The 15,361-nt window shown below is 44.2% G+C and overlaps 1 protein-coding gene and 1 long non-coding RNA gene across 7 annotated transcripts in view; both read right to left on the bottom strand.

Moving 5' to 3' along the window:
- Positions 1–5,817: 5,817 nt before the first annotated feature.
- On the bottom strand, positions 5,818–13,551 carry LOC140208216 (uncharacterized). 3 transcript variants are annotated; one of them, XR_011888696.1, is made up of 4 exons: positions 13,411–13,551; positions 8,558–8,786; positions 6,656–7,146; positions 5,818–5,991 (listed from the first exon to the last, which is right to left on the bottom strand). It is a non-coding gene; the product is annotated as an uncharacterized lncRNA (long non-coding RNA). The 3 variants fall into 3 exon arrangements; XR_011888695.1 differs by lacking the exon at positions 6,656–7,146; XR_011888694.1 differs by lacking the exon at positions 5,818–5,991 and having other exon boundaries at positions 6,379–7,146.
- A 1,042-nt stretch (positions 13,552–14,593) lies between these two features.
- The window catches only part of LOC140208191 (NACHT, LRR and PYD domains-containing protein 3-like), a 54,572-nt gene continuing 53,804 nt past the window's right edge, over positions 14,594–15,361 (bottom strand). For all 4 annotated transcript variants that reach the window (XM_072276688.1, XM_072276687.1, XM_072276690.1 and 1 more), the window contains one exon: positions 14,594–15,359. In XM_072276688.1, coding sequence (XP_072132789.1) covers positions 15,272–15,359 — 88 coding nt within the window. In that variant the 3' untranslated portion in view covers positions 14,594–15,271. The remainder of the gene's footprint in view (positions 15,360–15,361) is intronic.

The raw sequence follows: 15,361 nt of genomic DNA, 5'->3' as shown, positions 1-15,361 counted from the left end.
GGAAGAAAATATTAACCAGTGGAATGAGTATGACCCTCCATGGGAGACATCCCAACGATCTGAGCAGACAAGATGGTGACAAGGAAGCATCGAGCACCTGACTGAGAGTTGGAGATCTCTTCCCAGAAACAGAGGGGTTCCTTGCAGAAATACAGGACAAGGTGGTTAAGAAAAATAAGAAAAAAATCAAAACTACGTGCAAATGTTGTACAATACAAACAAACAAGGCAATAAATGCGGGGAATATCGAGAGAAATCAGACACAATCCAACACATTCCAGGATCCTGCAGCAGTTGAACTCAATTTGATTACAATCAAGTGGCAAATATCATTCACCAGAATCTTGCTTTAAAATACAAACTTATGAATGACCTTCATCACTTCATTAAGGCAAAATATATTTGAGCCTGATCCAGTTTTAGAGTCAAAATCTCACAAAGTATATGATAATCAATACTTTATTTCAGATAGTATAATCCATAATAACCATCCGGATATAATATTACAGGATAAACAAGCAGGAACAACTCCCTCAATAGATATAACCATTCCCACCACACACATGTACCTCGACCAGTGGAGCACCTCACACCGGGATCTTTTTTTTAAAATTACTTTATTAACAATTTTCAATTTTACAAAGACAAAATGTATTGAAGATAAAACAATACCAAGGAAATACAGTACCAGGTGGAGCACGGACAAAACAAATCGAAAACAGAAAACAAAAAGGCTGCCAGACAATTTACAAGATTACTTAAATAAACTTTCAGAAAAAGAGTGGACACAATAGTAACATCATGGTTTCTCTGCAGCAGAAATGTTTAGGTTATGACTGGAGATAACAGGGCTTTGGAGTGCGGGGCTATCCAGTGACAGAAATGTTCTCTCTTGTGAGTCTGGAAGAGAGATTTTCATGGTCTTTTGCTGGGGAGAGATGAGAAGATGCAAATGGAGAGAGTGGGCTCTTTTTCTTTTTTTTTTGTTTTCTTTACCAACCCTATAGTCAAAGTCAGAATTATAAAGCTCAATTGTTTAATCACATATTGTGTATTGTTTGTTATTTCAGGGTACTGATTTGTAACAGGGGAGACATCGCACAGCATCCACCCAAACGAGATTTCTTAAGCTTGGCTGGGCTGGGGGGCTATCACCCCCTATATTAAGCTGCTAGCTGAAGCGATAGTTACATTCGGCAAGATGACTGAGTGAATCGCTTCCACATTCACAGCAGGTGAACAGCCTCTCCCCAGTGTGAACCTGGTAGTGTGTCATAAGGATAGATAACTGAATGAATCCATTCCCACATTCACAGCAGGTGAACGGCCTCTCCCCAGTGTGAACTCAATGATGCAAATTTGGTTGATTTGGCTGACAGAATCTCTTCCCAAAGTCTGAGCAGCCGATCAGCCTCTAACCAGTGTGAACTCGCTGGTGTCTCTGCAGCAGAGATGACTGAGTGAATCCCTTACCACACACTGAGCAGGTGAATGGCCACACCCCAGTGTGAACTGACCGGTGTGATTGCAGGTGAGATGACCGAATGAATCCCTTCCCACAGTCTGAGCAGGTGAATGGCCTCTCCCCGGTGTGAACTCGCTGATGTACCTTCAGTTTAGATGAGCAAGTGAATCCCTTCCCACAGACTGAGCAGTTGAATGGCCACTCCCCAGTGTGAACTGACTGGTGTCCCAGTAGCTGAGATGACAAAGTGAATCCCTTCCCACAGTCTGAGCAGGTGAACGGCCTCTCCCCAGTGTGAACTTGCTGATGTACCTTCAGTGGGGATGAGCAAGTGAATCCCTTCCCACAGTCTGAGCAGGTGAACGGCCTCTCTCCAGTGTGAATTCGCTGATGTACCTTCAGTTGGGATGACTGATTGAATCCCTTCCCACAGTCTGAGCAGGTGAATGGCCACTTCCCAGTATGAAATGACTGGTGAGCCATTAGGTCAGATGATCGAGTGAATTCTTCCCCACAAATTCAGCAGCTGACCAGCCTCCGCCCAGTGTGAACTGACTGGTGTGTCCACAGGTGGAAAGACCGATTGATCCCTTCTCACACACGCAACAGGTGAATGGCCTCGTCCAGTGTGAACTTGCTAATGTACCTTCAGTTCAGAAGACCAGCTGAATCCATTCCCTCTGTCTGATCAGGTGAATGGGTTCCCCCCTGTGTAAAATGATGGGAATGCCAGTCGGTCTGATGATCGAGAGAATTCCTCCCCACAGTCTGAGCAGGAAGGATGATCGAGTGAATCCCTTGCTCCACTTCTTAAATATCTGGACAGAGACAGCAAAACTGGTGTGTTGTGTTCGAGATTCCAGTAGACAAATTCCTTGTCATTTTTAACCTGTAAAAAAAAAAGATTTACAAAATCTATCAAACGGTGTTGGACAGCCTTTCAGATGAGGTCACTTGAATTGTCAACGTGTGATCTGGCATCACACTGTTACAGTGAAGTTCAACACAAGTTGGCGAGAGAAATCATCTTCTAACAGGGCACAGTGCTTGTATCTGGAATGACCATCAAATTCTCTGATGCTCTTTCTGTCTCGAAAAGAATGGGGCATTTCTGCCATCTCCAGTCTGTGACCTGGCACAGTCTGACTCTCTCCATTGGTATTATTCCCTGTTCCCACTGAGCTGCATGGGTTCATGGCCCCACAGTAACTGAAACACTCACACACAAATAACCAGCAGTGCATTCCACGCACCCACCACTCTCTGTGTAAAAAACTTACCCCTGACATCCCCTCGGTATCTATTAACAAACACCTTAAAACTATGCCCCCTCGTGTTAGCCATTTCAGCCCTGGGAATAAACCTCTGGCTATCCACATGATCAATGCCCTCATCATCTTATACACCAAAAAAGGCTCCAAACATAAACAAGAAATTATACATTGCTTTGAGGATTTGGTAGAAGTATACTAAATTTTGAGGGTATAGATAGAGTAAATGAGAGCAGATTTTTCCACTGAGGTTGGGTGGGATAACAACCAGAGGTCATAGGTAAGTGGGGAAGGATAAAATTTATCGGAAACATTTGGAAAAGCTCTTTACTGAAATGGTCATGAGAGTATGGAATGCAGCAGTGGTGAATATCAGCTCAGTTTCACCATTTAAAAGAAGTTTGGATGGGAGCCTGGATGGTAGGGGTATGGAGGGCGATGGTCCCGGTGCAGGTAGTTTCATTAGACAGATTAAATGTTTCTTTCACTGTTGACTAGATGGGCCAAATATCCTGTTTTCTTACTGAACTTCTCAATGTTTCCATCACAGATAAGATGGCTAAACTTGTTTGGAAGGGAAAAGTTGGGAGTGACAACGGAGTAGCAATGGCTGGAGCTTCTGGGAGCAATTCGGGAGCTGAGTGATCGATACATCCCAAAGAAGAGGAAGCATTGGAAAGGCAGGAGGACACAACTGTGGATGAAATGAGAAGCCAAAGCCAAGATAAAAGCCAAGGAGAGGGCAAACAAAAAAGCAAAAAATATGGGAAGCTTTTAGAAACCAACAGAAAATGACTAAAAAAAAGTTGGATGACCTCGGGGGTGGAATTATGATATTGTAGTCATTTAACAGTCTTGGTTGCACCCAACAGTCTGAGACATTTAGAGGAACAAAATATCTGGGGCCTCAATATCTCTTGAAAACCAAGGTTCCCTGCACCAGTAACCTTTCAACTTTTATTTTGCAGGCACGTACAATCTCTGCACCATCAAAACTTCACTTCTGAAGGCCTCCCACTTACCAAGTACTCCTTTGCCAGAAAACGCCTGTCCCAAGCCACACTTGTCAGATCCTTTCTGAAACCATTAAAATTGACCTCTCTCCAAGTTAGAATCTCAACCCATGGTCCAGACCACTATTTTTCCAAATTTACTTTGAATCTCATGGCATTATGATCACCAATTGCAGTCACCAGCCCTGGATCATTTCCTAACAGCTTCTACATCAGGAATTCTACGAACTGATTAAGGGCACATTTGACAAACTATACCCCATCTCGTCCTTTTACAGTATGGGATTCCCAATCAATATATGGAAAGTTAAAATCATTCACTGAATCAACCTTTGTTTCTTGGCATGGTCTGCGATCTCTCCACAAATTTGTTCCTCTAAATCCCTCAGACTGTTGGGTACAACCAAGTCCCAATAATGGCTACAATATCATAATTCCCTGTCCTGAGCTCATCTGGCTTTCCTACGATGCTTCTTGCATTGTGATATACACATCTCAGCACATTCATCGCACCATGCTCAACCATTTGATTGCTGACTCTGTCTGAGGTCTGAACAACATCTGACTGGTGTCAAGAAAACAAACTCTCCCTCTTTGTCACAAAAACAAAGGAGCTGATTGTGGATGACAGGAGGAATGGAGACAGGCTAAGCCCTATTGACATCAGTGGATCTGGGACTGAGAGGGTGAACAGCTTTAAGTACCTCAGCATAAACATCACCGAGGATCTCACATGGTCTGTACATACCGGCTGTGTTGTGAAAAAAGCACAAAAACATCTCTTTCACCTCAGACGGTTGAAGAAATTGGGGATGGGGCCCAAAATCCTAAAAACTTTCTACAGGAACACACAATTGGGAGCATCCTGACTGGCTGCATCACTGCCTGGTATGGGAACTGTACTTCCCTTAATCACAGGAACCTGCAGAGTGTGGTGCGGACAGCCCAGCACATCTGTAGATGTGAACTTCCCACTAATCAGGACATTTACAGAGACAGGGGTGTAAAAAAGGGCCCAAAGGATATTGGGGACCCAATTCACCACAACCACAAACTGTTCCTGCTGCTACCGTCCAGGAAACGGTACCACAGCAAAAGGACCAACAGGCTCCGGGACATCATCTTCCACCAGGCCATCAGACTGATTAATTCATGCTGATACAATTGCATTTCTATGTTATATTGACTGTCCTGTGTACAAACTATTTATTATAAATGACTATAAATTACACATTGCACATTCAGACGGAGACATAATGTAAAGATTTCTACTCCTCATGTATATGAAGGATGTATGTAATAAAGTCAATTCACCCTCCCCACTATCTGTTCTGTCATTCTGGCTCCCATTCCCCCTACAACTTATTTGAACCACATCACCCTCTCCCCACACTAGCACTAGCGAGCCTCACCACTGGGATATTAGTCCCCTCTCACCCCTTTGACTTTCCTCTGTCAGTGATCCCCCCGACAGTGTCTAAAGTGGGTCCACCTGTTGTTGTGCGGGACGGACACAAGATTACTCTGCGATGGCCATTTCACCTCATTCCCCTTCCCGACTCTCACCCAGTTTCCCGTGTCCCGCACCTGGGGTGTACCTCACCTCTCCTCATCTCACATGGGGGCAGAACAAAGGTGATTTTCTCAACAGCTGATGTCAAAGATTTTGTTCCCTCGGAGGGAAATGGAAATAAATCAGAAAGCGGACATTTACTTTGGGATTTGTTCCGCTTTGACGGAGAGATCGACGGCAGGGGCGGAGTAACGCCCTCTCGGCTGGTCCGCCTCCGCTATTGGTTGTAACCAGTGATTGACATCGCTTCGCACCAATGGGAATAGCGAGGTTCCTGACTCCTCTGTTGACAGCGGTGGGGGAGGGACTGGTCACGTGATTAGTAGCCCAGCCGTTAAACCGACAAAGCTCGAGCTCTCCAGCGCGCGGGTGACGTAAGACACGGCGCACGTGAGGGCAGATCCCGGTGTGGGGACCCCATGTGTGACGTCTCAGAGTCAGGGAATCACTCAGACAGCTGATCACTGAGAGGAATTATATTTATTGGTTATTAAAGTTCACCCAGATTCGTGTGGACGGATTTGATGTGGAGTTCGGGGTGTCACAGTGAAAGGGCCGGACGGCCGAACTCTCTCCGTTGTCCAAACATCCTTCCAACCGGGGGGTGGGGTGGGAGTTTGATTTTTCTCTCTGATCGACTTTCATGTTCTTTCTTTGTTTCGTGGCTCTCTGGAAAAGAAAAGAAACTCTAGAGTTGTTTACGGATACCTGCTTGATAATAACTTACCCTTTGAACCATCCGCTTCAAGCAGGGCGTCTCCGTGTCCAAACATTTTCATTCCGATTCCCATTCCCGTTCCGACGTGTCAACCCACCACCTCCTCTTGTGCCAAGATGAGGCCACCCTCAGGGTCCAGGATCAGGACCTTATATTCCGTCTGGGTAACCCGCTCCCCAACCTGATGGCATGAATATCGATTTCTCCTTCCGGTGAACAAATCTCTCCCTCACCCCTCCCTCCCACTCCCTCTCTTCCTCTCTGACTTTCCATGTCCTCTCACCTGCTGATCACTTCTCTCTGGGTCCACTGCTCCATCCCTTTCTCCTATTCTCCACTCTCCTCTCCTATTAGATTCTATTTTCTTCAGCTCTTGAGCTTTCCCACCTACCTGGCTTCACCTATCACCTTCCAGCGAGACATTTCCTCTCCCGCCCCGATTTTATTCAGATATTTCCCCCATTGCATTTCAGTCCTGAAGGAGGGTTCAACTGGAAACATCGACTGTTGACTCTTTTCGATAGATGGTGCCCGGCCTGCTGAGTTCCGCCAGCATTTTGTTTGTGTTGCTTTGGATTTCCAGCGTCTGCAGACTTCGTCGTGTTTGTGATTTACCTCTCCGTTGTCGCTCCAGCCTCCGGCCACTGGTGGCGCAGCATGGACCTCCGGCCACTGGTGGCGCTGCAGGGATCTCCGGCCACTGGTGGCGCTGCATGGACCTCCGGCCACTGGTCGCACTGCGTGGACCTCCGGCCACTGGTGGCGCTGCGTGGACCTCCGGCCTCTGGTGGCGCTGCATGGACCTCCGGCCACCGGTGGCGCTACCGCGAACGTCCTGCCAAACGCATGCGCGGTGCCGAATGCCGCTGCCGTTGGCGGTTCTCCTGTTCGGGCGGCGGTGAGTGGAAACAAATCTCGGGTTTGTGTGAATCGGGGCCGATGTATCGGGAAAGGTCCGGGCCCGGGCTCTGTCTGTCGGCTGGAGCAGGGGTGCAGTGACAATCTTTTAGGTGCTGGAGCTGAACGAGGGGTGGTTGATAAGTTTCTGGCCTAAGTCAGAAGGCCTGAAGTTTACAGCTGTCGTTACATGTACGTGTAGTTCCGCTCTGTGAGTGATCATGCAGAAAGTTTGAAGTTAATAACTGTTGTGGTATTTCTGTTTCAGATAATTGAAAATTGACTGGTTTTCAAAATTGACTCCTTCCACCTTAGACCACGAACCTATCAATCACCCCTGGTATGTCACACCCGATGTGTGTACCTGCTCATTTCATGTACTGGGCAACTTCCTTACCCACTGAGCAGGTCTCTCTGTCTCTCTGTCTGTCACACACACACACACACACACACACACACACACACACACACACACACACACACACACACACACACACACACACACACACACACACACACACACACACACACACACACACACACACACACACACGTGTGTGTGTATTTATGTACACATACACACACACATATGAATATGAATAGGGTTTCTTATAATGTCAAGCACTAAAGCAAGATGAAAGAAATATATGAATTCCAGAGCTCCACAGAAATATGGTGATAGCTAAGACATTAACAAACTTATAGCCTATCACTACATTTCTGTGTATAACTGGTACAATTAAACATGTAATACTTAATTTAATAATTTCACAAAGTATTGCACAGTTGTACTCACTAATTATCATAAAATATAATTATCAAGTAAGTAACATTGTTTGCTTAGAAGCCATAGGGCTGTTAGTGAGTAATCCATGGACCACCACATATGTAGCCTTACTAATACGACTGAGTCAGAGCAGACAGCAGGGCCCACAGCGCTTAGCAGTGTTCCTAAGCAGGTATAAAAATAACAGAAATAAAGCAAGTAAGTTTTTTACAATTTTAGCCACCTAAAATGGAACCAAGTAATCAAGTATGAAAAAAGCTCGTCGACTGAACTATTGCTAAAGCTATGAATATTGCTGAATATCAGTATCAAAAGCGGAAGGTTGGTAACTCTGCCTCGTATCCTTTCTCTCACAGAAATGGTTGGACAGAAAGTGTACCTGTGAGTGTCGATACCTACAATATCCTCACACGTCGGGTATTACCTTGTTAGACCAATACAGATTCTGTTTAGTCTTTAAATATATAAAAAGTTAAAGAAGCTTGAATCTTTACATAAAGATCTATCCAATCTATATGAATAGAAAATATCGTATTTTTGAAGTGACAAATGTTAACGGGAGGAGAGCAGCCATTTGGGAGGTTTGGAAATGCGTTTCGTCTCGTTCATTGCCTCACTAATTTACTCTTTTTCCTATCAACACAAAGAGACAAACAGCCTCTTTCCAATCAACTGTAGTTGGTGGAGCTCGGCCAAGGGGTTGACCTGCTATTAATGATAGTTGAAATGACGTAAAACTAGCTTATAGCCTAGAAATGTCTTTTTTTTCCATTTGGCTTGTTAAAAAAAAAACTAAATTTATCCAGGTGTAGAAGAGGATTTTGGATGATTACCTTGAATATTTCTTCAAAATCAGGCTGAAGATAAGCGAGCAGTCAATTTTTCTTTCATTATTTTCAACTTTTAAACTTAGGTTTCGAAGTTCATTCCTTGCATAATATGGCTTCTTCCTGAAATCCAATGGCACCCATTGGAAAGAGCGGAAAAATGCTCACACTTGTGTACAGGTATTTCCCAGCTTCCTGGGACAACGGGTGGAGCGAGGAGGAATTTCACAAATACCTAAATAAGAAACAGTCACAGCTCCAGGATTTCACAAAACACGATCAAATATCCTAATGTTATTAGAGATATTTTCCCCAACAGCCAACTGCCCCCTCTCCCCAAACCGTGCTTCCGTAAAATTCCCTCTATTTAATATGCAGCCGCTGTTAAATTCCCTGCTTGTTAATTTTATCTAACTCTATTTTTGTCTGTTTCTTAAGTTTAGCCAAGTAAGATGTTATCTGACCTCGCAAATATGCTTTGAGTGTATCCCATATAATCAATTTCGAAACATCTCCGGTATTATTAAAAAGAAAGACATCTTTTATCTGAAACTCTATAAATCTAACAAAGTCCGAACTTTGCAATAAATTTTCTGGAAAGCGCCAAGGCAAGTTTACATTACTAACATCATTTAACTCAAAAGTTAAGCTTAAAGGCTCATGGTCCGAGACTGCAATAGCATCATATTCACATTTCTGGACTTTTGGACAAAAATCGGAAATCAGCTATAAATTAATCAATTCTCGAATATTTGAATAGAAAGAATAATCTCTGTCATTAGGATGTAAATTTCTCCAGATTTCTATCAAACCATAATCAGTTAAAAAGGAATTAATAAGTGTTGCCGGATGACTCGGAAGCTGCTGATTGGTTGAACTCTTGTCAATCAAAGGGTTTAAACAACAGTTGAAGTCACCGCCCATCAGCAGCGTATATTCATTTAAGTCTGGTAATAAACCAAATACATTTTTAAAAAAAGAAGGATCATCTACATTAGGTCCGTAAAGATTAACCAGGACAATTTTTCTATTACAAATTGTTCCTTTGATAATTAAAAATCTACCATTATTATCTGAAACAATGTGTCCTTGAATAAATAAAACATTAGATTTAATAAAACTAGATACCCCCTTTGTTTTATTTTGACAAGTAACATGGTATTGAAGGCCCTTCCATGTTTTAAAAAATCTATTTTGATCACCCGTTCTGATATGCGTTTCTTGAGCAAAAATTATATCGGGCTGGAATCAATTAATAACTTTAAATGTCTTCTCTCGCTTGATAAGGTGATTCCAGCCATGTACATTCCAGCTAATAACGTTTATCTGTTTAAGTACCATTGGATATTATTCTTAAACACGACAATAAACACATACCATCGCGGGCTAATCAAAGATGGTGGTGATGAATATAACCAAATAGAAAACACACATAATGGGAAAAAATACAAAAAGTGTGTGCGGAAAAAAAATCCCACAATAAACCCTAAAATACAAAAATACCACCAAACCTCCCACCATCCCCAAAGAAGGAAATCCGGCAAAAGAGAGAAAAAGCCGGAACGCATCCCCAAGAAAAGAAACATAAGAACGGAATTCCGCGTACCGCTTAATTCAAATAATTCCTTTGATTGGTTGTGTGGAAAACAGCAGAAATGGATGTCAGAGACTTTCTGAAATCACCAGACCTGGTGACTGAAGTTTGCTAAAAGGTATGAGTTGCGGGACATTGCTAAAGAATTGAGAATTGAGGTAAAGAAGGGTGTGAGGAAGGTAGAAATTCAAAGGAAAATAGTTGAATATTATATAGATAAGGGAACATTCGATGAGGAGGCGTTAGAGTTGTTCGTGGAAGGTGAACCTACCGAGGATGAGCTTCAGCTTCTGTTGGAAATAGTGAACAGGGAGCATGAACTGAAATTAAAACAGCTCGAGAGAGAAGCCAGAGAGGCAGAGAAATGGATAGAGGAAGCAGCAAGACAGAGAGAAGAGGCAGAAAGACAGAGACAACTGGAGAGGGAGAAATGGCAACGTGATGTTCACGTGGCAGAAAGGCAGAGACAGTTTAAAAGGGAGAGGTTGCAGCAAAGAGGTTTAGTGTCGGACCCTGATGATTTTTACAGCTCGGAAGGGCTAGTTTTGTGTGATGAATTTAAAAGTTGTGTTCCTGATGAGGTCAGGGCATATCCTGTGGTAGAGGATGCCCCTACCTTGAAGGGGTCTGTTGAGAAAGCAGACGAAGAAGTTTTAACCCACGAGGTTGAGTTTACTCCAGAAAAGAGTTGGCCAGAGAATAGCTGGGAGGTTCGAGATGACGTTGATTTGAAACTGGGACAAGTGATGACAGCCCAGAAGAGGCAGTTGTTCCGATTGCCTGTGTTCAGGTTGTGGAAGTACCTGTGGATTCACGGGGTTCTGAACCTTGTGTTGAAACTCAGTTAAGGTCTGAGGTGTCTGACTTGGTTGGACAGGAAAGCAGTTTTTGTGTGTCAGATGATCTTGGTTCAGTGGGTAAGGGGTTAACCTTGGTACCAGTGGAAAGTGAGGATTCTCAGTCATTTATAGTAGACCGCAAAGTGGAACCTGGTGAGGTCAATGTTGCTGGAAAAAATGGCAAAAGTGCTGTTCCTGGACTTTCGGATAAGATGCTGGAAAAGGTTGGAGTGGTTGCACGACCTTTGACCCTGCTTGCAGGAGAAAGGCCTGCGGAGACAGGATGTGCTAGTTTGTTGGATTTTGTTTGGACATTTGAGCACCTGCAAGGTCATGCTGTCATTCAGGGTACTGTGATGGAAACACGGCGTAGTGAAGGTCGGAGAAAGTTGATAAAGAGATTGTTTGGCCTCTTTTATATTCTCATCAGCCTGATGATGATGCTGAATTTGGTAAACAATGGAGGCATGTTGACAGCTGTCCAAGATAAGAGTGTTTCAGCAATTCAGCTAATGAGCAATAATAATAATAAGGGTCCTGATGAAGGGTCTCGGCCTGAAACGTCGACCGTACCTCTTCCGAGAGATGGTGCCTGGCCTGCTGCGTTCACCAGCAACTTTGATGTGTGTTGCTTGAATTTCCAGCATCTGCAGAATTCCTGTTGTAATGAGCAAAGCTGCTGTTGAGGCCTACAGCAAGACCAAAGGTTTAAATTATGATGTGTCAGAGACGTTTCTACCTTCCAGATTTCAGCAGGACTTAGAGGGTAATACAATTGATAAGGGTAAGGTGCATAAGGAAGGTTTGTCTTTGTTGAGAAAAGAATGTATCGAGGAACAGAAGCGAGATTCTGGAATGGTGGCTTTAAGGGAGATGGCTCTCTGGCTCTCACAGGAGAGGAAATTCAGAGAGAGTCGGTGGGATGTTACCTTTAAGATGGGGTGTTGACGAGGAGGTGGAGACCAGCCACTGTGCCCGCAAGTCACGTGGTGGTTTTGGAAGGTTACAGGGCTGAAATGTTAAACATGGCTTACAGTATGCCTTTAGGTGGATGTCATTGTGTGAGAAATGAGGAAAATTGGGACGAGGGGGTTCCCCTCTTCTTATTTAGTGGTGGAGATTCGATTCAGAAGGCAGTAATTTGTTGGAGCCTGTGTTCGGTTACAGGCCAAAAGGACCTTTGACCCTACTCAGAGAATTCTAGAAGGGATGTAGTAAGCTCTGTGACTTTGCCAAGGAAAGTTTACAAAATGGTTGAGTCAAAATAAGAACAACAGGAATTCTGCAGATGCTGGAAATTCACCAGCAACTTTGATGAGTCAAAATAAGACACTTGTTTACTGAAATTGCAGCTGTGAGAAGTATTGAAGTACAAACTGGAATCGTGGAATCTGATAATGGAATGGAAAAACATGCTTTCCCACTGAATCTAGACTCAGCAAAATGCCAGACTTCCATTGTTTTGGGAAATACTACTGATAAGGTCCACCAGTTGGACCCAAAACTGAAAAAACAAGGAAAAGGACTGACTGGTGTTTTGAACTGGGGCACAGGTGCAGTGAATAACATCATTGTGAATTCAGCCCAGCCCATGAAACGGCATCGTCACAGAGTGAACTTTGAGGAAAGTAAAATGATTGAAGAAATTAAGAACAGGAAAGAAGAAAGAAAGAGAATGGATGACTGTATTGATAGAGTGGGGAAAGCTAAATACCTTATTAAGAGTGACTTGTTAAAGGGACACCGGGGTGTTCCTTTAACAGAGAGGGTTAAAGAGATATCGGCATTTGTGACACCGTCTGGACTGTATGAATACAATGCTTTACACTTAGGGATGAAGAATCCTCTAGAAGCATTTCAAAGAATGATCAGTTCTGTGCTTAGAGGTTTAGTAAACACAGGGGCTTATATCAGTGATTTATTGGTCTGGAATGACACGTGGGAAGAGCAGATTGCAGCTGTAGAAAAACGGTTTGACAGACTTTCCAAGGCCAATCTTCCGGTGAACCTGGCTAAAGGTGAGTCTGGCCTTGCCACAGTTACATCTCTGGGTTATGTGCTGGGACAAGGCCACCTGGCTCCTCTACAGACCACGGTTCAAGCTATTGCTGAAGTTCCTCTTCTGACCGATAAGACAGCTTTGAGAAGGGTTGGGTATTCCCTTCTCCTGCCCCCCTCCTAAGACAGCAGCAGCTAAATGCATCACACTTCCAGGAATGGCAGGTGTGCAATAGTCCTGCACCCCCCCCCCCCATCCATATATTATTAATTTTGGACTGCACTCCTGAGGTTTTCGAGTTTATTTTATGTATATATTCTTTGTCATGCTGCAAAACGTTGAGCTGCTAAACTGTGTTTCATTGCTCCACAACACCTGCTTCTAAAGGTCAAAAATACTGGTGCCTAAGAAGAGTAGTGTGAGCTACCTGAATTACTATCATCCAGTCGCGCTCATATATACGGTGCTGTCGTGATGCGAAAGTTGGTCATGGCTGGAATGAACTCTTGGCCTATCGCCACAATGCCTACGGCAGCTACGACCACACAGGCTCTCCACGCCACCTTACGTCACCTGGACAATACAAACACCGGTGTCAGGATGCTGTTTATTGACTATAACTCTGCGTCTAACACCATCATTACCACAGTGCTGATTAAAGAGCAGCAGAACCTGGGCCTCCGCATTTCTCTCTGCAACTGAATCCTTGACTTTCTAACCGGTAGACTACAAATTGTGCAGCTGACGTATCCACCTCCCTCACAATAAGCACTGGTGCACCTCAAGATTGCGTGCTTAGCCCACTGCTCTACTCTCTCTACATTCTTTAGACTGAGCTCAAATACCATCTATAAAGTTGTGGATGATCTGACCGTTATTAGCAGACGCCCAGATGGTGACCAAGGTGTGTGCAGGAGCACAATATGCCAGCTCGTTGAGTGGTGTCGCAAAAACAACATTGCACTGAACGTCAGTCAGACCAAAGAAGTGATTGTGCACTTCAGAAAGTGTGGGACATACCAGTCCACAATGAGGGATCAGAAGTGCAGAGAAGAGCAATTTCAAGTTCCTGAGTGTTAATTTCACTGAGGACCTAATCTGGTCGCAACATATAAAGAAGCTATAAAGAAAGGCAGCGGCTATATTTCATTAGGAGTTTGAGTACGTTTGGCATGTCGCCTAAAACACATGAAAACTGCTACAGATGTACCGTGGCGAGCATTCTGACTGGATGCATCAGGATCTGGTATGGAGTCACGGGATCATGCTGCACATTATCAAAGCAAGGTGCAGACAGCTGTTAAATTAGCCAGCTCCATCTTGGATACCAGCCTCCGCAGTGTCCAGGACATCTTCAAGGAGGGGTGTCTTAGGAAGGCGGCGTCCATGATGAAGGACCCCCACCACCCAGGACATGCCCTCTTCTCATTGTTACAGTCAGGAAGGAGGTCCAGAAGTCTGAAGGCACACACTCAGCGATTCCAGATCAGCTTCTTCCCCTCTGTCATCCGATTTCTGAATTGACTGCGAACCCATGAACATTACCTCACTACTTTTTTATTTCTGTTTTTGCAGAACTTGTTTAACTATTCAATATACATACATGCACATACTGTATAGATTTTTATTTGTTGTCATGTATTGCATTTTATACCCACCACAATGTTAACTAATTCCAAGACATATTCTATTAAACCTGATACTGATTCTAATGAGAGAAGTAAATTAAACAGTGTAAACTTCTAACATGCGGGATTAAATAAGCTGTTCCCGATTCACTCACAGTCACACACAATTAACTGACCAGCGACGTCAAGTGACCGGTTGAATAATCAGTCCCGTTTCTCACCGTCACTCTGCATTGGGGACCCGATGATTATAAAATCACACTTCAGGGCCGTGTCCGAGATCGCTGCAGATGCAGGGTCACTGCCGAGGTCTTTGTCAATTTAACATCATTATACTGACTGCACTGCTGAATGTATCATCCTCAGCAGAGTGACCTTCTCGCCAGATAATCAATCCAGGGACTGATGTCCTTTACTGAGCTTCGCCCCCGGATGCCTCCTGACTGCCTAATTTCCCAGGGTCTCCTTTAGGAAGAAATCCGGACCCAGGAATCCGGTGGAAGCAGTTCCGTTGGAATTTCATGACTGTGATAAGGAGTGGAGCTGGAGTCCTTTGGAATGGTTGGCTATCAACCCGGGAGCATGGCGATTAAAGGGGAGGGCAGCGAATTGGACAAATGTCCCCATCCCCTGGGCGGGGATGTTCACAAATTCAGATGTTCACAGGATCACTCTCAGTCCAGGTCTAGATTCCTGCAGAGAGCTCAGTTTCTTCCTCCGGGTCTCACTGAACTGATTTCTCACCAGCCT

This window comes from Mobula birostris, chromosome 13, assembly GCF_030028105.1.
Source record: "Mobula birostris isolate sMobBir1 chromosome 13, sMobBir1.hap1, whole genome shotgun sequence".
Lineage (NCBI taxonomy): Eukaryota > Metazoa > Chordata > Chondrichthyes > Myliobatiformes > Myliobatidae > Mobula > Mobula birostris.
This window is presented reverse-complemented; position numbering and strand designations above follow the sequence as displayed.